Source organism: Drosophila tropicalis, unplaced genomic scaffold, assembly GCF_018151085.1.
Source record: "Drosophila tropicalis isolate 14030-0801.00 unplaced genomic scaffold, ASM1815108v1 contig_878, whole genome shotgun sequence".
In the NCBI taxonomy this organism is placed as follows: domain Eukaryota; kingdom Metazoa; phylum Arthropoda; class Insecta; order Diptera; family Drosophilidae; genus Drosophila; species Drosophila tropicalis.
In genome coordinates, this window is record NW_027173374.1 from 2,975,126 (window position 1) to 3,002,288 (window position 27,163).

Sequence of the window (27,163 nt, forward strand, 5' to 3'; positions counted from 1 at the left end):
GTAGTCGGTCGCATTTTCGTGTAGCCGATGTCTGGGAGCCGAAATCTTACACACTGGATACAATTGGTTCAACATTGAAATTCTGCTATTTATTTAGTCGTATATCGTCGTGCGTTGTGCACAGTCGTGTCGTTGATAGTGGATCGATCATAGTTTGCGTATCCAATAAAATAGAAAAAAGCACCGGAAAAAATTTGAGAAATTTTTTATGTGCAAATAACAACAAAATATCACTAAAGCGAAAAAAAATAATAAAATTTATAAGAAGCAGAGTGTTCATTTGTAAATAACAATAGTGTCAAGTGAAAAGAAAATAGAAAAATGTATGAAGAAATTAGATTTAGATCCGATATGTTACGTCAACATACAACTAATTAGCAAGCTAACACGTGACTTTGCCAAAAAGAGAAAGAGAAAACAGCCAAAAGAGAAGCAAAACATGAAATTAGGAAATTGTGTCAAAAATGTTTAAGTTTTTTTGAAGTGAACTCCACATGGTTGAATGGGAGATTTGGCTTGCATGATTTGAAGTGGCAGAAGCTACCGTGACACAAACCGGAGCTCTTTTGGGTTATCATATGCTTACAATGATAAGCTCCTCCATCAGTGCCACCCGCAACCCACAAGGCAGACACCTTTAACTCCGACAATAACAGCAATTCGGAGCCAACAACAGTCGTCAGTGGAATCCATTCTTCAGCATGACAGAGCCAAATGCAAAGTAAAGCATAAAAGTTAGAGTGAAACAGAGAGCAAACGGTACGGTTAACATTAACCCTTTACCCGTTCAACTTGAATAACCGACGACAGTTCCCCCCTTCTCCAAGACATTTGACCAACCAAGTCGTCGCCCTTAGTTTGCACAATTTTTAATGCTCTAACATAAATAAATGGGTATATCCACTCAGATAAAGTCGTTGGAACGATTTCTCGTATATAAAGCATATCCTCTTGATCAATAGGCAGAGCTTCTTTTATCCTAAGAACATAACCAGTTCAGATTGATCTTATTTTCTAAACTATACATCCAAAAATTCGTGTGTCTAAAGACGTTTTCCATATTTTGTTATGTTTCGAACAGAGTATAGAAACTTTGTTATACCATAAAGTTATGTCGACCCTCAGTGTACTTTTTTTTCTTGGTATTTTGACTGCTTCCTCTTTTCTTTTCGATTTTTGTGCAACATCGTATGATGTTTCTTTTTTTAGTCATGGCTCTTTTTCGCATGTTTATTGTGCGTTCCGTTTCACACTTGTTCGTTTTGCCAAAAAAAAAAAAAAACAAAAATATATATATGTACATATATGTTCTTGCTCTCTGGGTAAAATTTTGTGTTTTGCTTTTAGCTTTTCTTTACGTCTCTTTTTGGCAACTGTTGCGCTCTGTTATTTAATAACGGAAAATTTATAAATGTGGCGTTTGAAATTGCAAATGCAAAAATAATGTTAATTTCAGAGAATACAACAACAACAACAAAATAATAGTTCATTCCACAAAAAATGGCAACAGTTTGCTGCCTACCTCCTGCCATTAACCTAAGAGATCATAACGAAATCTCAATCGATCCATCACCAACAACACTAACTGTAGCAACGGCCGCAGAATTGCATTCATCATCGGCGACAACGACGGCAGAGGAGCCTGCAACATCAACAACAACAACATCAGATAACCTGCATAAAGTTGGTCCATTCTTCTTCAGCAGTAGCATCAATTATCACAGTAAAGTGCAACAGCTGATTAGCTTCAGTTTTACCTCTTCGTTCCATTTGATCTTCATTACCAGCATTTTGAGTATTAGCAAATTTGCTGCCGCCATTAATGCAGCCCAACTTACTGCCCAGGGCACGCCCACAACCAGCTTTTTAATGCAAAATCTCACTGGCTCGGCGTTAAGGGAGAAATTGAAATCATCAACTTTTGGCCAACCACTGGACATACTCAAATATTGGGCACCAGCAGCAGCAAACAGTTTAAGTGGATCCAGTGGATCAAATAGCAGCAGAAGCTCATCGAATAGCAGTAATCCAGCAGAAATTGGTGCCAGTTCTGGTCTATTCAACATAAATATGGACTTTAAATTTCTAAATGTATCGGGAAAAATTGGAACGCCATTGGATATATGTAAGAATACAAATTTTACAATCTTTATAATATTTAAGAACGGTTAAGAGGAAAATGGGAAATTCTTTCACAATGCGGGAAAAAAAAGCTTAACAATAATAGGCAACTTGTAATTCCTTATAAGTTTTAGATATATGTATCGTTAATTCCCCAGATTGACCTTCATTGAAACAAAATTTGATACCATTCAGTTAAAGCAGTATATTATTTACAATTCGCATTAATTTATATGTGTATTGAATTTTCAAGAATTGGAGACCCCTTGTAAAGTAAGATGATGAACTTTTGTTTACCTTTTCGCTAAGGTAAACAAGTAATAGGTACAGAATGTCACGAAACCGAAAAGAATACACATATTTTTTCCAGTGTATAACATGTTTAAGGTACTATTTCAGACAACCTCTCGCATTTCTGTTGATCATGCCACCAGCAATACGGTCGCCACTCCGACAGTTTGTTGGAGTTTTTTTTGTTGCCACGGCTCAAGTTTTAAATGCACGCGAAAAAGCCAAAGCGTCTGGCAATGCAATTGCAATCTCAATCATTATCATCTTCGTCATCATCATCACCATCATCATCATTCATAAGAGCAAGCACATTCCATTAGAGTCTGCTTCTCTGCCTCATTCTCTCTTCCTCTCTGGATGACAGCCTTTTACTTTCCGCCAGTTGCTCTTTTTCTTTGCTTGGTTCTTTTTTTGTACTCGTAATTGTTTTAAAACCACCGGCCGGCTTCTTTTCTGTAGCGCCACTTAAAAGATCAATCTTCCAGCCTTCAAGAGAGCAACTCTAAAAGAGTCAGAGCTTAAGAGAGGCAACCCAACTGAGAGTGAGCATTAAATGCTGACTTTTAAGTTTATAAATTCACCCCCAATTTCATTTCATTTCTTTCAAAATTGAACCAAACACTGAAAACTTTGTTTTCAAAAACATTTAATTAACTTCAATCATTTTGGCGAGAGCAAAAAAACCTTCACCAAAATAAGCTTCGAAAATAAACCTCGCGAATGTCAAGTTAAGTGAATAAAAGCAAAAGCAAGTCACATAATTAATGCTTGGGTCATGATAAAATTCGCAAACCAAGGTCTAAAAAGGTGGCAAGAGGCTAAATCAGCTACACTGTCAGAAATTAATTAAGCCATAAATCGATATGCTTGCATAAGGCAATCTATTTATGATTGGCTTAGCAAACAAGCTAATGCCTATCGCAATTGCGCTGTAACTGTTAGATAACTGGGCTAATCAAGTGTCAATCAAGGCATAAAAATAGTTGCCCCTATTTGTTTTTTTTTGCTGCAACTATATAAATGGAGGGACAGTCGACAGGTTCCATTAACAGGAAATAGGTCAATTGCTACAAACAAGAAGTATTCATTTAAATAGGGAATTGGCTTAGAAAGTAAAGAATAATGTTTTCCGGACAAGTCCTTGTCGAATATCTCTGGCCCATTTTGACTCGGACTCTGAGTGTCCTGCTTCTCGTCTCTCTCTCTCTCTCTCATCAGGAAGCAACACACATCCAATGGCTCGAGGTTGCATTTTTGTATTGATTGAAAAATTGAATTGGTAAAACAAGTTTTAGTAATGCTCTCCATCTCATCCAGACAGATATTTTGTCGTAATTAACTTGGCTAATTATGGTAGTAGCTTGCACGTGCAGATACTTGTATGTATGCAAGACTTTGCTTCAGGGCATTTAGTTCATTATTTAGTATAATGAAATATGTCTGTGTATGTGTTAAACAGGTTTCCGAAACCAACTTTCAATGATGAAGCCAAAAAAGTGTAACAACAAATTGTACATTTGTTGCATCTACTTATGTCTCTATGTAACAAGTCTCCTCTTGACTTATTTCGCAATCATAACATGCAAAACAATGAAATTTCAATGTTAAATGGTTTTCAACTGTCATTTTTGAAAAAGGGTGGGGTGGCAAAGGTGTGATAAGGAGAATTTAACACCTCACTCAGTTGGTAAACATCAAAAAGAGTAGTTAGTTACTTAACATTAGAGAATGTGTAAAACCAAAACCAATTATAGAAAGGTTATATGTAGTCATATGATATGAACATCTTGAATGGTTTTAGTTAAAATTGATTTATTGAAGTAAAATCAATGTTTTAAAAGCCATAATTTTGAAACATTTTGTTCAAATGAAGAGTAAAATAAAACAAATCCACATTTTGACAAGTTATCTACATAGACGAAGAAAAAATAAAATAGAATGAAATTCCTGCTTTTGGTATTCATTTTTCTCATTTTGTTGATTAAAATTCTATTTTTGCCTGCATTACAAATATTACTCATTCGCAACGTTTACGATTCGCAAACAATTTTGGCATCAATGAGCGGTAAGAGCAAATAAAATCAAAACATTATATCATTTCATGACGTACACTTGCATACCTGAACAGAATATTTTGAACGGCATTCCTATTTGGTATCTGCCTTAACTTTTAAACTAAATAAAGGGGTTGTAAAGATGACATAGTCTATATGCCCTATAAGAAAGTGTATTCAGAGCGGGTTGCGTGATTTATTGGCAAGGAAATTAGACAAACCTATGACATGCTTACATGGCAAAAACAATACCCACACATTGTATTGACAGATTGATGCTTTGAACAATTCTGGGTAAATTTATAGAGATGAAAAACTCATTTGAGAATACAACAACATGCTTGTCATTCATTGACCGGCATCATTCCGAATAATCGTCTAAGCCTAACATCAAAACACTCTGACTCATCGATATCGAGAAATATCGCATATGGACTGGTATACCGCCTTTCCAAACATGTGAGTAATTGTTATTTTTTGTTGTTTTGTTATGGCATGACGACACCGATCAGGCCACATTTTTGTTTAAGTCAAACAACCGCAGTTTAACCCCCCCACCGTGTGTTTCTCTTTTAATATGCCATAAAGAGCAGCTTAAAATTGCTTCTCTTAATTTTTTTCCCCCAACTTTATAATTAACGGCAAAGATCCATGATAGTGAGCGTCAACTGTACAGATACACAAACGATTCACATGATTATAAAGTACGCCAAGGAAATAGCCCCGACTTTATCGTGTAGGTTTATTTGTGCAGATAGAGTTTTATCAAAGCAACAGCAAAATTATCATAGCACATTTTTATTATAATTGTTAGATAAAATTTGGTAAAGTTTTACAAACAAAAGTTGAATATGAAATTAAAAATTTTTGAGTCAAGCAAATATGTGTGAATGGAAAGTTTTTTTTCTTCATAGATAATTTTTTAGTTTTGTGTGTCCTACTTGTATAAGTTATTAAATCGATTTGTGTCTAAAAACGATTTAACATCATTAGTTAATAATTATTGGCTTGAGAAAACTTTTTAGACCTTGAGTGATGTTTTCATATTCCACTTGGTGAAATTATTCAATGGAAAACTTGTGAATTTGCTTAAGTATCTCAAGTCCATTCATGACTAATTTACACTATAGGCCTCATTTTACCTGATTCAGCATTAATCGGGGTCCAATCAACAAATTTCTACGTAAGCACGCACTGTTGGGACATGTTAACCTTGATAAAGTATAGCGAAATCACAAAACACTTCTAATACTGATAATTTGTATTTTGTTTTTGTTTTCTCTTATTTGTTTTTGCAAGCACTATCTGTAAAATTAATAATTATACCATTTTTTAGAACTACAAGTAACTATCTATATTATCAAGCTTATAAATGGGCTTCCACATAAACAAAAACATTGAACAGATAATGCGTATCGGTTGACTTTTTGAATACTCTAATGTGAACGATAAATGAATTTTTAAAAATGGGTATAAAGTGTTGCATTAAAAAAATACACTTTCTGTTACTCAATATGGAAGATCAAGTTATAAAAGCCAAGTTCTTGACCTGAGTCTCTAATTGGTCAACAATTATTTAAATAAACTCTTTTAAGAACTTACACGTGTCATCTATATATATATAAGCTCCCTCCTATGACAATTACTTTAGCCACTTTAGTCTAACAAAAAATGGCTATAAAAAGAAAAGAGCTAATGGTTTTAACCCAAAAGTGGCTAATTCAACTCTCGAACCATAAAAAAAAAACTTTTGGTAGTTTGACTCAGTTTCTTTTAACTGAAAACATACGTTTATGAACATTGTATAAAACCAATTCCCCTATTAAAAAATCATAAAACAAACCAGATTAAAGTATTCTATTCACTCTTATCGATATGGCGCTTTAACAAAACGTATGACAAGTGCAAAGTTCTGAATAAATTTCATAAATGCTTGAGTAATTTCTTTATCTAAATAGCAGTACTTATTAGCTCTTGGGTTATTAATATTTTTTGATACTATTTTAGGAAATGATAAATCGATCCCAAATCAAAAATTCATGCTGAATATTTTGTTTTCTGTAACCTGTTGTTGGTTCTATTAATAAAGCATTTATATTGATTTGAACTCTGATTGACTTTTGCTGTGATTGCTGATTTCTGTTTATTAATTCGCCCTTTTCTGCCCAGTAGATAAATTTATATATATGTATGTATGTAAGATTGGCGGGCTGACCTGCTGTCATTGAATTAATGGTGCGAATTTTCATGCGAAATACTTTTCTTCTCAAAGGGAGGCCCAATGATTGATTTCTTGGCATAACAGCAACAAAAAGTCGACTTGTTCAATGAACTTCGCAGCAAAGCATTTAATTGGCCAAATGTCTGTACCTCCCTACCCTGAACTTGGCCCGAGACCTAGACCTGAACCTGGTTTTCTTCGTTGGCTTGGTCTGGTCAGTGCCGACATTGTGATTCTGTCAATCAAATTGGGGGGCTATTTGATGCTTCAGCTGCTTCTTCTGCTGAATTTCTGTGGCTTTGTCCTGATAAAACGTTGGCCACATCAAATTATTACTCAAGTAATTTAATTTATATACATACTTACAATGAGTGAGGCAAAAGAGAAAATGGAGAATGACGGGAATCAAATGTCATCGAAATTAATGGTTGGCTAAAAGTTTACTTAAGCATGGTAATCAAATAGATAATCGACATGAAAATAATAATTTGTGTTCCTCAGGACTACAAGTTGTTAATATTTATAAATTAAGAGTTTTGGTTTTGATATAAAATAAGAAAGCTCTGTTTCAGTGGCGGATAAGATTTCTTTAACCTTTAGACAGTTTTTTCTATACTTTTCTTGAAAAATAAAACTAAAATCAATTACATCTGACATCTGGACAATCGAAATCGATTTGATTTGCATTCTCAAGTAATCTGTAGTTAATTTTAATGACATACACTAGCAGAGAATAACGAAAAGAATGTATCAGATGCCATACGTGGCCAAATGATGATAATAAATTTTCTTTCTCTCTCAACTCTTCGTTTAATGTGACTTAAATGGATTTTATGAGCCATTTTCTTTCACTTCATCTTTATTTGCCTCTTCTTTTAATATTTATTTCAATATATTGTAGCACAATTTCAATTAGGCGTCTAAACGAGTCACTTAAAATGCAAATTGCATTTCATTTACATACAAATTTTGTCTGCAACAACAACAACAACAAATGCATTGCGAATACACACACACACACACGCAATCGCAAATTTATACTATGTATATGTATGTATGACCCCCGCAGATATAAAAAGCTATATATAACAAAAAATTCTTTTCAAAAATTGCATTCGGCTTCCCCCGTTAACAATTTTTTATTTTTTTTTTTTTAATAATTTAGAGACTAATAAAAATTTTCGAGGACTTTTGATTGCTTTGTCGGAATGGCAAAAAAAAAAGAAGCAAACAAAAAATGTTTAAAATACACGAAAATATATATATATATAAAATAAATGAATGCACATGCATAAACCGAAATCAGTCAAAGTGAATGAAAAGTAATGTAAACGAAATAAACCAAAATAAAATTATATTTTGCATATACGAGGTGTGATTTGTAAATTACGCCACAAATTACGAACTTCTTAAAAAAACCCGTTGTTTGAACCTGGTTGTTTTCCTTAGAGTTTCATAGAATTTAAATCTATTTTCATAAAAAAATGTCGATTTGTATAATAAATTTACAACTATGCATTCCCAGATGAGTTTGCTTTCGTCAGAGAAGGCTCTTGACCCGTAACAGCTGCTGACGTATGCCTATTATATAAAATAAATTTTAAAGCACAGAACAGAAACATTTGCGTCGTTTACTCGTTTTATAAAATTAGTTTCGCTATTTAATATCCACACCTCGTATAGCGAATTTCCCATGGCAATGAAGAGTCCACAAAATATATATTGGTGTGTGCCGAGGGCAAATGTCTGATGATTTTGTAATTAAATGTCTGTTTGTAAGTGTGCGTGTGTGTTTGTGTGAATGGAAATACATAGGTGTCTTGGGTGTTTGTGCCTTTCTTCCAAGCAATTGTCAATTTGTGTTAAATACGCGCAATTAAACGGCAAATGGCAAAAGACAGATACAGAAACTCTTTAAGCATAATCATGGCAAATTAACAGAAGTGGCAGTAGCTGGGTATAGCCTACATAGGCCCTATTTGCCTATTAGACAACTTATGCCTTTCAATAGCTAATCACCATCAAGTTGATAGAGAGACAAAACCAAGACCATTTGCCAATTTAGAATAGTTTAAGAGGATATACACAAGAGACAGAAAATGCTGTGCATGCATACATACATACATACATAGTTACTTATTAATTTCACAAAAACTTTACCCTTTAAGGCTTTTGTGGTATACCTTAAGCACAGACGCACTCACACATACATGTAAACACTCCGACAGCCACAACCATAACCATACCCAGCCAGCCTCCTTACCCACCCACACATACACCCTTTTGGCTTCATTATTTACAAGTTTTTGTTTATTGTCAGTTTCGGCTTTCATTTTCAAAAGGGTTCCCTGAGCCTTGTCAACGACTCAAATTATACCTAAAATCTTCCCCAACCACAGCAAGAGAATTTAACTACCTAAAGTTTTCAACTTAAGTTTTTAGTTATGAATTTGATTAGGCCTTGGCTCTTGATAGTATTCAGTTTTGTCAACTTAATTAATTAATATGTATGAATTGAATTTCTTCTCTCGATTTTAGCTTTATCTCTGCCTCAATTTTGCGATACGGAACAAAAGCAATTCCAATGCCGTAATGGTCAATGTATACCCATACGATTTGTCTGTGATGGCGATTTCGATTGCAAAGATCAGAGCGATGAGCAGGTGGAGTCATGCAAATTTAAAGGTAAGTAAACGAGTAAAGTACAAATGTATACATTTACAACTGTTAAGTAACTATGTGAATTCTTCTCTGCGGTTTTACTTGACTGTTGCACATCGAACTTAAAAAGGCCACTAAAACTTTGTCTTCACAGACTTTTTGACACTCTATTTAACATTTTGATAAAAAAAAAAATTCCGCAAGGGCATCTGTTCAGCCAATAAAGTTTATACAAAAAGTATAGGAACTAACTATTTAAAGTAATTTAAATTCCTGTTAATTGTGTCAGGTTCTTTGAGGTTTTCAAATTAAACAACAAAAACAAGAAAAAAATCTGAACCATTGCTAAAATCCCAAAACTTGTAAGTTGTTGCAATATTTGAATGAAACTTTTCACATAGCCATTTGATCGTTTTTTTTTTTCGACTTATTTTTCCCTTCGGGTTTTGTTTTGGTTTTTATCAGGCCCCCTTCTCGGGCCTCTGGAGTCAAGAAATGGGTTTAGGGAGTTCACATGGACGCAGATGTTGCCAGTTTACGTGCTCTCTCACTCTAATCTGTTGTCAGTCATTTGTAGTTTTTCAATTTAGAAATGTCACAGAACTAACCATTTACTCCTACCCCTACCTCGTTTGCCCTTACTGTCTCTCTTTGTATTTGCTTTTGTATTGGTTTTGGTGTTTGACTATTTGTTTGACTTCGTTGTTGAGTTGCGTTGAGTAAGTAACAACTGGCTGTTTATTTAGTGTCATGTCCTCATATAGACCTAGGACAGGACCTGGGTGCACGAACCTGCCATATTCGGGGCTCTCCACTCTTATTTTCGTTTAAATTTTTAGTTAGCTTGTTTTTTGTGTGTGTGGGTTTTGTATTAGCTCTATTTTTAATTTCATTTCATTTAAAAAAAAAATTTGTTGCCTACTTTTGGGCGGCTTTATGCAAACACTACAAGAACATAATATTGTGCACAGTTGGGCTAACTGAAGTTATAGGTGTCAAATTTAAACAAATCTGCATAAAATTCTTTGTTTTCCATTAGAGTTTACAATAAACTTCGCCCAAGCTCAGCTTAGTGTTAATTGCATGGAAAAGCAAATTTTATTGCGGACACAAATAAGCCTTGAACTGGCTTAGCAAACAGAAAAGCTTCACAAGAAAACCAAGCCGAGCCAAGCCGTTGATTTAACCAAACATGCAAAGAAACAAGTCAAGTGCAATCCAAGTAATCCGTTGCATCATACTGAAATCTCCGACTAACTAAGTAGATTAGAACATAGCGAACAGGAAATCTCGACTAATTGCTTAAAAGCGAAGCACTCAAAAGTTGAGCGTTTTAGGTCGCAGCCGCATAATAAAGCAAAAGAACTTTACATCTATTTTTCATAGAATCGAACAATTTTCTAAAAAATCACTGTACACAGTTCAAACCATCCAAAAGACTATGCATTTTTTTTTAAGTTCTAAAGAGCAATTGTCTTAATATTTTGATATGTTCAAGTATGTAATACTTGTTTAATAAATATAAATAAATAATAACAAATCGCGGCAATGAATATTATATAGAAACAGTCAAATGTTTGGCCCATCTTATCATCTAGTACAATGACAGACAAAAGTCAAGCCAAAAATTTGTTTTCTACATTTTATTGACAATTTCGAAGATTTTGTTTTCCATAATTTTACCTATTTCAATTCACAAATTTTGCTTATTCGCTTATCACAATTCGTTTCTTTTATTTTAATTATGATTCAAAGTTCAGAGAGGTCATTCATGAATTGTGCAATAAAAAAACGATTTCTTCTTTAATCACTATCAAAAATTAATAAACAAGCTGAACTTTTAACTTTTGATTAAAATATTTATAAGTATGTATTAAGAATTTGCAATTGTAATTTCACTGGAAAATCTTCTTAAGAAGTATTTCAAATGAAAAGCTAAACTTTATAAGGAAATAGCTGAGGTCAAGACGTCTCCGCTTTTTTTTTTCAACTGATAATTGGTGAAAATAATTGTATAAGTGATGTTTAATAGAAAAAAGAAGACTTCTAATCAACACAGTAGTTTGTAGCTCAGGCTTATCTAAAGTCCATTGCACAATTGCGACTTACTTGAGAGGAGGAGGAAGAGAGTGCAAGAATTGCGTCGCACTAGTGAAGCGGTTCAAACTTGACCCAATTCGTTGTAACTATATAAAGGGATACTGGGGGGAAAAAAATATAAATAAATAGACATAGAAAAGTAATTCAAGCACGCTGATAGATGTATGGATGGATGGATGAAATATAAACAAAATCTTATCAATTAATTGATTTGTCTAATGCGACTTACACTAATTGTGCGCCGTAATATACTTTAACAAAACAGATTCTTATTCTACGTTGATTATAATAATTGTGGCGAAAGGCGGTGCCAATTTTGTTTGTCAACAGCGAAAACAACGAAACAAATATTATTTAGAGGAGATAAGATGGAATTCCCCTAAAGCAACTGACGGAACTAAGTGATTTTAACTCAACTCAGTTGAGTGTCTCCAACATTTTCCGCTGTTGAGTGTCAATTGAGTGGAGTGATAAAGAGACTCTTATCAAAAGGTTTTGAGCGCAAGCTCTGGCTCCACTGAGTGAGGGATTGGATGCTGCTGTCTGCTGGCTGCTGTCTGCTGGCTGCTGTTGAGATGCAGACGATTTTAGTGTTTTTAAGGTTTGCCTAAAACCGAGAGACCACTCAGTTGGCATCGAACCTTGTTTTGAAACGGATGTGTATGTCCTATTTTCCCTTTCGAAGCGGAAGCAAAGATTGTCGAAAAGGCGGCAGAAATAAAGTGCAAAGAAGTTCAAGTGAAATTATCAAAAATCGGTCTTGATATTTGTAAAAATTGTGCAAAATAAATCGTATGTAAAAAAATACAAAAATATTTTTTAAAAAATGCAAGGCAGTGGCAATTTATAATTATGAATAAAAAATATGTTAAAACAAAAAACTTCTTAGGTTTTTGGATATTTTTTTGGCGTCCGCTTGGCGGCAACTAAACTAATGACAATCGGCGGTAGCTTTTCTCTAACGAAAATTAACATGCGGAAGCTTTTCCTCGGTAGTGTGACACTCTCTGTCCGTGTTTTTGAGATTTTCCGTTTTGTTTTTCACGCTTCTGCGCGTGTCTTTTTTCTCATGGCTTTTTATTTTTTTGTGTTTTTCTTCTGTTGCTTTTCTCTTTATTTTAATGTAATTTGGTTTTGATTTTGTGGCCGTTTAGCTTTGTTTTCTTTTTGTAGATTGGATTGCAAAACGCGCCATACACACACACACACACAAATAAACATATACAGACAAAGATAAATAAACGCATAATACATAAAGTTGAACTTGACATAGAATTGCATTTTACATTGATATTTGCCCACTTGAGGAACGTTTTGTATTACATTAAGCACAATAACAAAACCAACAAAGAACCCACAAAAACCTAACACAAAGGTGCATAAAAAGCAAAAAGCAAAGACCAAGCTGTTATAATTACATTAATTAATTAAAAAGCAACACTGACAATAAGCGTGTATTATGAGTGTTTGCATTAAGTGTGATAATACGCATTGAAAATTGAATGTAAACATAGCGCAAGAGGATTATATTGCCATTAAGCAAGAAATATGTTGAAAACAAATAATGAGAAAAAAACCTCTTCAACAATATAATCATAAATATTTAAAAAGTGAATTTTCAAAATGGAAAAAAAAAATAAAGGATGCCAAGCTTAATTTATTAATGCAAACAACAAAAGAACGAAAGGAAGTCGCGCGTACTGGCAAATAAAAAATTTCAATTGCAAACAATAAGAGCAATAAATATAAATTTAATTAAGTATTAAACGCAATAACAAAAGCAAATATGCATAAATAAATATTAAAATGTTATTTACGCAATTTAGCCAAACATTAAGGATCAGCAAAGTATTCTCAAAGCCATAATTCAATAAAAACATAAATCAGATGAATTTATTTGCAACCGTTCGACTCTTTTTTTTTTTTTTTTTTTTTATGCGTAAAAATGTTGCCTACTTTTTAGCTGGACTTTTTGTAAGGTATTTGTTTGCCATATTTTGCCACTGCCATTTAAAATAATTAAGCCTTAACAACAATTTAATTTAATAATTCAACGAAACACAACAGCACTCCGGCGTCGTCACATTATTAACATTAAAAACAAAAGCCAAAGAGCAAAAAAATAAAACAAAAAAAACAGAAGCAACCAGTAAACAACAAACATTTTGCAGCAAAGTTAGCAACATGGGACTAATATGCAGCTTCACGGGCTGGCTGCTGTTCATGATCGGATTATTACAGCAGGCACAGCCTCAGCAGGCTTTAACTTTCCTCACCAGGTTGCCGGGTATGAGCTATGTGTATACTAACTAGTAAATCATTTTTTCATCTTAAGCATACATAATCTGATTAGCTTACATACACACCCTTAAACCCACACTTACTATTAAAACAAAAGGTCAGTGAGAGTTCATGAAAGGTAACAAAAACTGGTACGATTAATCAGCTAATCAAAATAACACGATTAGCTAAAATTATTAGGAATAGATTGACAGCTACGGGGAAAGTTTTTGTTGATTGCGTATACTTTTTTGCTCAATTTCTTGATCCAATTACTACAAAGAAAGAGCATAGAATATATAATTATAATGAATAAATTCAATTAATACTCCAAACTACAAAAAATAACCTTGGTAATGGCTTCTGGGAAAGTAGTTGAATAAAACAAATCTTCCGGAAAATCCAGTAACATTGAATTAGGTCAAGAAACTTTAAAAATTTAATCACTTTAGTCAATGTAAATTACCAAATTATAATACAGAATTAAACATTTAAAAACAATTATCTTTAGTTTGTTCAGAGCTGCTAATCTTACGGCTCTTTCCATATATAGGATTAATATTGCAGGGGATTATTGACCGCTGAATATTTGATTAATTAATATATACAAACTTAGTAGATATTGCAAAAAACAAAAAGGAAAGAAATGTTGAAAAAACACAATTTTTTCTTATCATTTCGTATGAACTTGTTTTTGTTCAAGGCTGTTATATGTACATATATAGTGCTTAAAGTTGTTTCTGAATAATTCTATACACTTGTCATTTGGCTATCATTCACTCTTTGTTCTTGTTGTGGTTTTGTTATTTTTGCTAGTCTCCTGGGGGGGAATATGGCTTATAGAATAGACATTTCAGGGATAACAAAAGCCATTGCCAAAGCCCATTAGCTGCCATCAAGTGTACTTCAATTTACCGTTATACATTACCAATGCGTTACTTTTATCTTTTTTATGCCCGGGCGTGGCTTTACTAAAGCAAAGGAAGACAACTCTCGAGCACAGAGAGTTTAATGTCACTTGTTAAATCGGCAAAAGTCAGTAAATAAATAAATAACTTATAGGCAACTAAACTGAGAATGTGTTGGCCATTAAGTTCAGATAGACATATACCATGCAAAGAAAAAGACAAGGATAGCTAGGAGAGGCAAAAAAAAGAGAGAGATAGAGAGAGAGAAGGCAGAAAGCACTTTCCCCAGCTGCGTTAAGTGGCCCAAAAGAAAAACGAGTTTGAGGATTGGCAAGCCGAAAACAAAGACGTCGCTAGACTTTTAAGCAGCTTTTGGCTCATGTGCCTCTACTTTAACATACAATATATACACACCATACACATATATGTATATGGTTTGTAATAGTAGTAGTGCCTCGTTCTAACAGTGTTCAATATCGTGGGCATAAATATTCATGCGGCACATTTGAAAAGCAGACAGCTGATAAGCCAAAGCCGGAGACAGAAGCAGCGACAGAGACGTATTCAGATCCAGAGCGACTCTTGCCGACAGACTTCTCCTTCTGGAATGTGGAAAATCTAAAAAAAGGGAACAAATACCAAGCATATATGTATATATATTATTTCTAAATATATGTACTTATATAGCTACCAACACATGCCTGTGCTTCTATCGTTGGCTGCAAACCTTAGATAACTTCAGTCACACATATCCCGTTTTGGCCGGGTCTCTGTGTCGTATGCTGCTCCTTATAAGCAATAAATTATGCATGCCTCTCGCTTTCTTACTCTTCCATATTTTTTAGCTTCCTCGAATCGAATTTCTCTTCGAAAAAACACATGTATGAAGAGATGAGGAAAATATAAAACACATATAAATGTAAATATATCTACATATAGATAGATTGTGAGAAGCTTTAAACCGAATGATGTCAATAATGACATTTTAAATGCAATTCGTTTCAAGTTTAAACCTATCAATTAAAGCAACAGTTAAAGAAATGAAAGTGGTTTCGTAGTCTAAGGGCCTACCTATTGCTGATATAAAATATTTAGAGTTATAAAGCGAATTAAGGTTTTGCTTTGATGTAGAGGAACTTATTACTGATTGTAACTTTTGTGTTTAAAGAAATTGACAAGCTTGACAAAGTCTAGTTTATGCAGAAAGTAAGGCTGTTGAAGGTTGAAATAAACTATAAAGATTAATTTTTCAAAACGGCAAAACTATCACATCTTGATTTTCACCTGATGGCAATGTCCGAATTGTTCATTCAGTTTTTATTTTGAAAATAGATGTTTAGCTTTGGCTTATTTTATATTGACTAATGAGCAACGTGTCGTATGAGTGTTTTTTCTTCTATTATTCATTTTAAATCTTTTAACATTAAAAGGGCAAGGCAATTGTCGATGAACATCTGCTTCACTGCATTTTTATAAATATGTATACAAATTTATTAAAAATCTTTGACTCATTAGAAGTACAATTAATTTCCTTTTTCACTCGTTTCCAAAAATGATTTATGACCCATCCATCTTAGACCAAAAAAACAAAAAAAAAACGGAAACCCACTTGATTTTCCCCTTTTCAGTCTTTTTTTTACTTTCTTTTTATTGAAATACTTGAGGGAAAGCAGAAGTCCAATAAAGCGTAAGGAAAAAGGTGCCATAAACAACAAGGACAACAACAAGGGGCGAGCCTTTTCTTTACGCTTTTCTTTCGAATATTTTTGCTCAACATTCTTTTTTTTTTTGTTGTATTTTATGGGTCTAAGGCAAAATAAAAAGAAAACAATTGTAAACAATGAAAAGGAAAATCCCCCTAAACTGCGGCACAAATTTTTCATTTATTTATTGAGACGAAATGCCAAGGCAAACGTAAGGACGAAGGTAAAGCGAAATTTGTTCACGTTTTCATTGCGCTGCTTTTCCTTTTTTCCGCTGTTTAAATGAATCGGACAATTCAATTTATGTTTGCCAACAACAAGAACAACAACAATATAAAGAAGAAGATACAGGCAAACTTCATTAGGTGACCGGAAAAAAATAAAATATTTATATACATATATACCCATATAAAAGAAAAAAATACCAAACTGAACTGAAATCAATGAAAGATACTCCTTCCTTACCTTCTGTCTTTTGATATCTTCTGTTTTATGTGGGCGATTGAAAATGAATGGAAAATGGTCTAGGAAATGTAATTTTTATTTAAACATTTAAAGAGACAAAGAAATGACACACAACAGAGCAGCAGAGGGAAGTTTCTTTACTTTAGCAATGCCGTACATGTTATACTCTTTAAATATATACATAACCATTTTGTTTTAGTAAGTGTAACTGGCAGACAGGGACCAAAGTGTAAGGACTCGTTCAACAAAAGCATAGAAATAGTTGCAAAGATAATGGAGAATGGAAATGGAAAATGGCAAATATCAGAAAAGTTTTAATGCTCCAAATCGATGGATGACCGCAAAAACTTATTTCTACTTCCTGAATCAGCTTCTCTCTTTGTCTCGCCTTCTGCTTCATCTAATTCTTGTTGGACACTTGAAAAAGAACAAGCAAACTTAGTTTCGTGTCCTTTTTCGGCTTTAAGCTGACTGTAAATGAGCTTGGGGATATCTTAAAGGATGTGGAAATGAGGCGAGGGGAATAACTGCATTGTGGCAAAAACTTTGCCAAGCCACACACACACATACAAACTCACACTCATGTATTTGTATGCTGGAAAAGTTTTTGTGTATTGCTTCTTTGGATTTGTTAGATGACTTTGTCACTTTTGTGTTGTCAACAAGGCAATGGATAAGCTTTGCTCTTTCTTCCACAACCCGCCACCAATCCATTTAGAAATCGAAAATTTCAGAGCAATGCACTTGCAATTTATGCTCCTCACCTCTCACTCGCTCTATGTAGCCTTTATTGTTGCCAGGAAGGTGTCAGAGCCCTGCCAAGTGGCACCTGCTGCACCGAAGCACTTTAAATGAATTGCATAATATGCATGAGGGAATCAAATAGCATGGCAGAGAAGAGAAAAGAGCAGAGTGTGGCAGAACATGAATTAAAAGGTTCTATCACTCCCTTATTCATTCCACATTGCCTCACACACACACATACACTTACACATACAACATTTCGCGTCTCGCAGCCTGCCACCTGCTTTTCGCTATGATGTTGTCGCGACGCGGCAGACTGTAAATAATGAAGTTTGCATCCTGTGTGTGTGTGTGTGAGTGTCTCTGTGTGTTTCAATGTGTATGAGCAAAGCCCAACGACTGAGAAAAATACTGTATGTATTTAGTAGCATGCTCTTAGGCAAAGAAAACATACACATAATAAATATGCGTAACAAAATTGTTGCACAAACATCCACAGACAACAATTTATGAGGCATTACAAAAAGTAATAGAAATATATATCAAAAAGTAAATGACGAAGACAAAGAGGACAGACAAAACAAGGATGTCTCTTGCAAACGACCATAACAAGAGCTCCTAAACTCAGCAGATTGTTCTTTAGCCATATAAAAAAACCCTAATTCCGATCATCATCTCAACAAATTGAATTGAATTAGATAATATACCAATAAGAAATTTTGGTATTCCTTTCTTCACACTCGAATTGGCAAAAATAAACATGGAGTTTATTTTCAAATATATGTTTTGTCTTAGATTTTTCGGCCAGCTTATCTTAAGTTGTCTTTATTTTTTGTGTAGCAGAGTGTAATCAAAGTTTTTGCGCCACACACAACACCAGTAGTATAAAGTTGATTATGAAAATTTCATTAATTTCTTTTAATGCAAGTTTCTTATGTCTCTTGGTTGCCAACGGGGCAACGGCTGGCAGCCTTCTGCTGCTATCCTTGCTGCTGCTCATTAAACCCAGACTAATCCTCATTCCTTTTGTGAAATGCCCCAATGAGAGTTAACTAAATGCCGCCGCTGCCTAGGTAAATACATTATGGAGCAGATTTTTGGTGAATCCGGGTATAGGGTCTTCCCGTTGGTCCCCAAACGCAAAACGTGATGCGCATTTTTCGCAGTGCGACTAACTTTACGTCTGAGTTTACCCCTCCACCCTAAGGGGATAAAACACATACAAAAACTTGCGCCAAAAGTTTATGGCAAGTCTGGCAAGGGATACCAAAAAAAAAAAAGGAAACTTAAAGCATAGTCATGGTGGAAATTCAGATGTCATTCAGCACGGCATTCATTTGAATTACTCGCTAAATTGTGTGCAGTTTTCGCTTGAATAAAAATAGAGGAAGCAGAGCAACGCTTAACATTGAAAATTGAGACGAAAAAGATGAGATTTTTGCTACCCAAAAAAGGAAAATGCATTAAACGTTCATTGCATAGAGTAGAAAGGAGAGCCAGAGAAGTTTGCATAGCAATAAAATTCCATAAAGCACTTTAAAGACTTTAATCAAAATTAAATTTTTGCCTTGTCCTCAAAATAGAACAAATTCTTTGCCATGCAACTAAATTAAATTAAAACACAAATGTAGTGAATTCTAATTAATAAATTTAAAAGTGGTTCCATCGGCAAGTTTTCTTTTTCTCTTTTGTTTCAAAATACTTCTATTGAATTGTTATTTCGCCTAGATTTTCATTGAACTATTATTTAACCAGAAACTAATCCGTTCGAATGGTTTTAATTACAATCCAAATGGTAGCAGCTGAACTAATTGCTGCTACCTGTGCACTTTAATTTATTGAACTTAATCCAATTAGGAAAATCAATTTGATTGCATTTATATTATTTGCAGAGATTTAGCATATCAACTCTCTTAAGCCATAAGAATATTATTTAAACATTTCATCACAAATGTATTTCATGAAAGTTTTAATTTTTTTCTACAGGATCTAGTTGTCAAGAGGACCAATTTCGTTGCACAAATGGCAAATGCATACCTAATAAATGGAGATGCGATCAAGAGGCGGATTGTGCAGATGGCTCTGACGAGACTCCAGAGTTGTGCAGTAAGTAATCAAAACTTGAATATAATCTGAATCCCTATTTGTAATCTATCTTAACTGTTAACCTGAAATCAATCTTACAATTAGTGCATTATTGTCAAAATCATGAGGTGAAATGTAAGAATGGCGAACAATGTATACCCCAATCCTGGATCTGTGATGGTGACTACGACTGTCACGATAGATCCGATGAATCGGAGTGTAGTAAGCAACAAATTTTAATTATTCATTTGCCAACTACTAACTGGAGGATTTTCTCAAGCCCATCACTAAAAAACTATAAACAGCAGCTAGTTCATCTACATTTACATCACAGACTTTATGACTTAACTTGGCCATAAATTAATGTCATTTGTGGTGCTACGTGCCCATATCAGCGGAACTAATTTATATTTATGCAGCTTTCCTTCCACCATTTAGTCTTTAGTTTCATTTCCTCTTTGGATTTTTTGCATGGTTGTTTTTTTTTAAGAGAAAAATCCACTTGTTTAACATTTTTATTGTCTGTCTAACTATATATGGGCTTAACTACATAAAACTTCCTTTTTTATGTCCTCTTGGTTTTTGTAATTGAAAAAAATGATGCCAGTTTTATGATGTTATATACTCATCACGAGTGAGATGAGTCGGAAATAAAAACTGGTAATCAAAAAATGTCAGACGAAGGAGAGATAGGAAGAGATAGAAAGAGAGAGATAGAGCGATGGAGGGAATATAGCACAAATGCTTTGCAGGATTCACAGGACTCGCAGCCAATTGAACACATGTTAAGGGCGCAAGCGAACTTTGACGGTTTTTTTTTTTTTTTTCTGTTTGGTCTGTTTCGTGTTTCACTTTTATGGTTTTCATAAGCTTTAAAAATTCACATCAAATATTTTTTGTCACAAATTTTTTACTTTCTTTTTGTGGAATTATTTGTTATTTTTTTTCACCCCCACGAAATGTTAATTGAAGTTTCGATGATAAAAAAGCAGCCACAAATATGTATTTTATGGATTTCAAAAAATATATGATCTATTACATGTTTTAATTAAAACCTTTTATCTGATTACTTTAAAAATAATATGTGCAACAAGTAAATCTGGGTTATACCCTGGGAATATTTATTTATTTATCATTTTATATCATTCATCAACTAGTTGATTTTCGATGTGGATCCTTTGGTAAAATTTATCATTTTTCTTTTCACAACAAAGGGCAACAAATATAAATAGTCAAAAACTTCTGTGTTTTCTTTATTTGCCTTAAAAATGCGATTCTCCCAGGCACTCCGCAGATTTCTATTAGACCTTCCTTTACCAGATAAGTATGCTACAAAAAAATATTTCTTAAAACAGCTAAATGTAGGTTGACTTGCTTACTTCGTATTCATTGATTGCCCTACACAGCTTTTATTTTAATATTTCGACGATCGTTTTGATTGAAACTTTTAGAACTCGTTTAAAAATATTTTGCAAGAGTATAGAAGTTGCGGTAACAATGGAAAAGTGAGTTTGTCCCCCTGGTTTAGGTTGAGATAATGAAAAATAGTCCTATGACTTCCATTTTTCAATTTCGCCGGCAACAAGATGAATCGTAAAAAATGAAAATGTCGCCTGGGCAGTCAACTTTTTGTATGCCCTGGCAAAATCAATTTGCTAGAGGAAAAATGAATGGAATGGTTCGACACTGGCACACACACACATACACATGCACACACTCTTTTTGTATTCTATAGAATTTTCTTGTTATCTGTCGCCTAGTGGCATACTCTATGGGAAAATCGAGGCAAATGTGTGTGTGAGTGTGTGGATGGTAGACTATCAATGTGACTATACTTGCAATTTGATTTTAATTTTATTTAAAATGCTTTTAGTTTATGTACAATAGTTGCTGAAGCATTACAATTTCCCTTGTACTTCCCCTTTGCCCATCAACTCCCCGCCACTTCAATGCCAATGAAGTTTGATGCCTTTGTATGGAGGAGGAAGCAGTAGATGTTTTTTTTTTCTTTTTTTTGTCTTTTATTTACGAGTATTGTGTTGGAGCTTTCACTCCCTTTTTGTTGCTTCAGCTTCTTTAGCTGCTTTGGTCCTTGTTAACATCAAAGCAAAGTTTGCCAATATAAAAATAAAAAGCTGTGAATATACCTCGACGCTTCTTTCTGTTTTTATATCTCTTTTTCTCCTGGTATCTGTCGCAATGCAGTTTTCAATTTTAGCGCGCTGAACAAAATCTAATAATGAAAAGTTTTTGATGGTAGCCAAAAGTTGTCCAAGGTCTGACATAAATATTTGCATGACGAAAGATTCAACTAAAAAATTTATTTGCATAGAAAAAAAAATAAACCAAAAACCATTTTAATTATCAGATTCAGCCAAACCAGAAAGAAATTCTTGTTAAAGAAAAAGTCAATCCGAAAAAAATCAATTATGGTTATGACTTTATTTGTGAAATTTGAACCTAACAATTATTTCTTTTTTATCAAACTTCATTATTTCTGATATAACATTAAATTATTATTACCACCTTATCCCCTTTTTTTTCGAGGACGGAGGTATGAGGGAAAATAAATTCAAATTTAAGTCATATCACGCATACGACATGCGTGTTCTACATGCCAAGCGACGAAAATAATCATAAATTAATTTATTTGCACCAGTTCTTCTACCAAATTCCCACACAACAAACCTCACACCAGTCGAAAGTCGACTCAATGATACCTTGCATTAATTACCCGTTTTCAATTGGCATATCGTGTTAAATTTTTGGGATGAAACACACAAAACATCAATTAATAGAAACTTAAAAATGTTTTAAGTGATGACAGTTTGTCGTAGAAGTAAAAGTTTATAGTTAATTTTAGCTCTTCTATTTCATACAATTAGATTTCCAATATACCCTACCCGGTAGAGGGTATCACAAATGCCAAAAATTTGCCCATGCAAACAAACCAACACGTATAAATACATGCATAAGTGTGTACTAGAGGTAAGCTGGTGTTACGTAGACCAGAAAAAAAGCATATTTAAATATGCTGCAAGAGCGACAACCATTTGTTTTTATTGCACACACACACACACAGTCAGCAGGGGGAATTACATAATCTTATCAAGGCAAAATCAAGCATGGCCACAGTCGGGAAATGCCAACGGAAAGGAACAGTGCGCTGCTGTTAAACCGGAGACTGAGGAAGAGGCACAACTCTCCTGACAAAGGACATTCATTTCACGCGCCGGGTGGTAGGAAGCAAACAAATATATAATATAGAACAAAAAAATAAAATGAAAGTAGGGTAAAGTAAGGTTTAAACGGGATGCTAGTAAGCACTGGAAGGATAGAATGTCGGTGGATGGAGAAAGAGGAGTTAGTACAACTGGCATACTAATACGCATTAAGGGTTAAACACAAGCGTTTTTATGTTCTGCCTCTCAATCTTTTTCCTCCTCTCCATGTGGCAGTGTTGTCAGCTTTGTTTAATGTCCGCTGCTTCTTGGTTCTGAGAACAAAACTTCAATGAAACTTTTTGCCATTTATATGTGTGTGTTTGTGTGGGTGTGTTTATACATATACATGTACATGTATGTATGTATGCTCGGGTGTATGCGATAATTGCTTTAATGCATACGCATGTGTGCGCTTTAACTTTATGGAGTGTTGGCTGATAATGTCTTAATTACTGCCTAGATAAAATGCCGACTGCTTAGCCAACAATTCCTGTGTGTGTGTATGTTTGTGTGTGTGTGTGTATGTTTGTGTGTGTGTGGTTGTATGTGTGTTAGAGAGGTGTGTGGGAGGGTGTTGGCACGACAACTATGTTTATTACTTAGCAGGCATTCAACGAAGTCGGAGACGACGACAACGACTTTGCCTTTCCTTGTCTCGCCTCTGCTGCAGATGCTTATAAACTTAATTACTTACTATACGCACTCGCACACCCCCAAATAAGGACAACAACGAAAACAGCAATCAGAACTGTAGGGAGCAGATTCAAAATAAAACACAGAGCCATAAAAGTTCTTTCTTTAAGAATATCTACAACTTGAAAAATGTTTCAAATAGCCAAAAAAGAAAATCATTTTAAGATTAAATTAAGTAATGTCATTAGCTAGACAATTAGTTGGCAATTTCAAAAGAAAATGACAAAAGAACAATAAAGACCAATTTTAGATATATTTAAGTATAGTGTGTATATACATATGTATACTCTCAACTATCGGTTCCACTTCCCTTGTGAGAAATGATAAAAACAGAAATAAAAATGATTTCAGGTTTTCGTTTGCAAGAGATTATATATATTCTATATGTATTTTATAACATTATCATTATGCATTGCTTTTCAGAGACAAAAACATGTTCACCCGAAGAGTTTACTTGCAAATCGGGCGACGGTCAATGTATACCACTTGCCTGGATGTGTGATCAGAATAAAGATTGCAGTGATGGCAGCGATGAGGCCATGTGTAGTAAGCTAAAAATTATGAAATTCTTTAGAAATTCTTTTAATCTGTGTTGTTTGGTGTTGGATATACTATACTTATATTTATTGCTTATGTGTACCTACTTATGTTGGTGTGTATGTGTGCCGAACTTATGTTTTTATGTGCCTCATATCCTGGTTCCCTGCTAAGTAGACACAATACTACATACATACATATGTATGTATACCCTAGTAAACAGTGGTCCCTTGCAATAACCTTACATATTCCCTACCTAACTATAGAGAGTATGAACTACCTAAAGCCCCCAAAAGGCAATAAAACACAAATATTTACGCACACATTCTACAACCAGAATTACTTTATGCTTTTGTAACATGTATCAACATAATATATATATATATATGTATGTATATATGTACATATATATGAATGTGTATACCTATTTCTTCCTTATTTTTTTTTTTTTTGTAGTGGTGTTTGTTTAGCTGGCAATTTCATAAAATGGTGTTGGTTTTTTTCTTTCCTTTCTACTTTTGCTACTTCTCTTTTTTCGCGAGTTGTATTTTATGCTTTTGGCTCTCTTTTCACTTTGAGTCCAAATACATTCATTCATAGATGTAAATAGTAACCACTGATAAATCCTCCACTTCACATCAAAACATGCTATCATAATCTTTTACTAATCTAAAATCTTTCATATAAAATTAGATGACACTTGCCGCTCGGATGAGTTCACCTGCGGCAATGGACGTTGCATACAAAAGCGTTGGCGTTGCGATGATGATGATGATTGTGGCGATGGTAGCGATGAGAAGGATTGCGGCCCAAAACCGGCATGTGCAATTGACCAGTTCACATGCAATTCTGGACACTGCATAAATCGCGGTTGGGTATGCGATGGAGATTATGATTGTCCCGATCAAAGTGATGAGTTGGTAAGTTTCCAAAAAACAAAGTTAGATGGCAACCCTCGCAAATGTATTTATAAACCAAGCTGAGGAAAGTATAAATTATGCAGGATGTGAGCATTATTCAACAACGACAACGACTACGACGACGATGACGACGAGGACGATGAGAACGGGGGACGACGGCAGCAACTGCTTCCCATAAACATTTACTATGTGTGCTTTTGTTGTCAGTTTCGGGGCCAGCCAGAAATTGCATATGAGAAGAAAAAGAAATATTCCAAAAATAGGGAAAGATAAATTTAAAGGGGAAAATTTCAAATGATGACTAAATCCGATTTTAGTATACTCCACATTTATGATTACTTTAATTATGAAATATATTCGAATAAGTTTTCTGTGAAAAAAGTTCATTACCGACTAGGATTAGTGTATATATTTTTATTATTCTAAATTTTTCTGTGTTTTCAAACTCCTAACTGGGATCTCATATCTTTGTATTGCAAAGTAATACAATATATGATATACCCTTCAATATGGCCAGTGAGGAGCATCTACATATATATAGTGTAGCATACTTATTTGCATAAAATTTGGCCTCACCCATTCTATGGGAGAAAAATGCAAAACTGAGTGCATATAAGTATAAGTGTAAATTGGCTGCGCTTTAATAGTTAAAGATTCTACTACGTTTTTCGTTATTTTTACATTAATGTATATTTGTATTGATTTTTTATTTTGTAGGGCTGTACAGAACTGACAAACATACTGCGCTCATTCAGAATTTGCCAAGCGCATGAGTTCCAATGTCGAGACCGTATTACTTGTTTGCACAAGAGCTGGGTATGTGATGGCGACTCCGATTGTCCTGACGGTGATGATGAGTTGCCGCAAAACTGTCATAATGTCACCTGTCGTCCCGATCAATTCCAATGCGGCGATCGCAGCTGTATAGCAGGACACTTAACCTGCAACGGAGACAAAGATTGTTCGGATGGCAGTGATGAAAGAAAGTGTGATGTATCCAGTCGGGCAAACGGTTGTAATGCCACCACTGAATTTGATTGCGGTGGCGGTCAATGCATAGCCCTGAATAGGGTGTGCGATAAGCGTAAGGATTGCCCTGATGGGGAAGACGAGCCGGCTGGCAAATGTGGCGTAAATGAGTGCTCGACCAAAAATGGCAATTGCATGCACAAATGTGTTGACTTGGCTGTGGGACATCGTTGTGAATGTCATGAGGGCTACAAACTATCATCGGACAAACGCTCATGTGTGGACATCAATGAATGTGAGAATCCCGGCATGTGTTCCCAGATCTGCATCAATGAGATTGGAGGCTTCAAATGCGAGTGTGAGGCTGGCTATATGAGGGATCCACGCAATCACACCCGTTGCAAGGCCAGCGAGGGTCATGCCTCGTTGTTGCTGGCGCGTCGTCATGATATACGTAAAATCGCTTTGGATCACATGGAAATGACTTCGATTGTGAATAGCACCAAGTCGGCCACTGCCCTGGACTTCGTCTTCCGCACTGGCATGATCTTTTGGAGCGATGTGACGACCCAGAGCATCTACAAGGCACCCATCGATGAGGGGCAGGAAAAGACTGTGGTCTTGAAACAATCTTCAGTGACTTCAGATGGCTTGGCGGTGGATTGGATCTACAATCATGTCTATTACACGGATACACACAAGTGCACCATCGAGCTGACGAATTTCGATGGTAATATGGGTAAAGTGTTGATTGAAGACTCCCTCGATATACCCAGATCGATAGCACTCGATCCAATTGAGGGTTGGATGTATTGGTCCGATTGGGGTGCATCTCCTCGCATCGAACGCGCTGGCATGGATGGCAGCCATCGGACTACCATCATCAACTACGATGTGAAGTGGCCCAATGGCATTACTTTGGATCTGGTACGCAAACGCATCTACTGGGTCGATGGCAAACTGAACATCATTTCGAGTGCCAACTACGACGGATCCCAGCGCCGTCAGATTTTGTATTCCATGGAATATCTAAGACATCCCTTTTCAATAACCACATTCGAGGATTACATCTACTGGACGGATTGGGATAAGCAAACTGTGTTCAAGGCCAACAAATTTACGGGAGAAGGTGTAGAGCCCATTACAGCCGTCCACATGGTAAGTTCAACGAAAACTTAATTTGATTT

The 27,163-nt window shown here is 34.9% G+C and overlaps 1 protein-coding gene across 6 annotated transcripts in view; it reads left to right on the forward strand.

Moving 5' to 3' along the window:
* Nucleotides 1–92: 92 nt before the first annotated feature.
* The window catches only part of LOC137583832 (very low-density lipoprotein receptor-like), a 36,443-nt gene continuing 9,372 nt past the window's right edge, over nt 93–27,163 (forward strand). Inside the window, exons 1-7 of one of the 6 annotated variants that reach the window (XR_011033448.1) lie at nt 93–323; nt 1,457–2,125; nt 9,226–9,372; nt 19,535–19,654; nt 19,739–19,855; nt 24,781–25,007; nt 25,725–27,134. Coding sequence is in view for 1 of the 6 variants with exons in the window: in XM_068298973.1 (XP_068155074.1) it covers nt 1,501–2,125; nt 9,226–9,372; nt 19,535–19,654; nt 23,974–24,096; nt 24,781–25,007; nt 25,725–27,134 (2,652 nt within the window). In the remaining 5 variants the exon portion in view is untranslated. Of the gene's footprint in view, nt 324–1,456; nt 2,126–9,225; nt 9,373–12,078; nt 12,241–13,515; nt 13,736–19,534; nt 19,655–19,738; nt 19,856–23,973; nt 24,097–24,780; nt 25,008–25,724; nt 27,135–27,163 lie in introns of those variants that run through there. The other 5 variants (XR_011033449.1, XR_011033447.1, XM_068298973.1 and 2 more) reach the window with 5 other exon arrangements.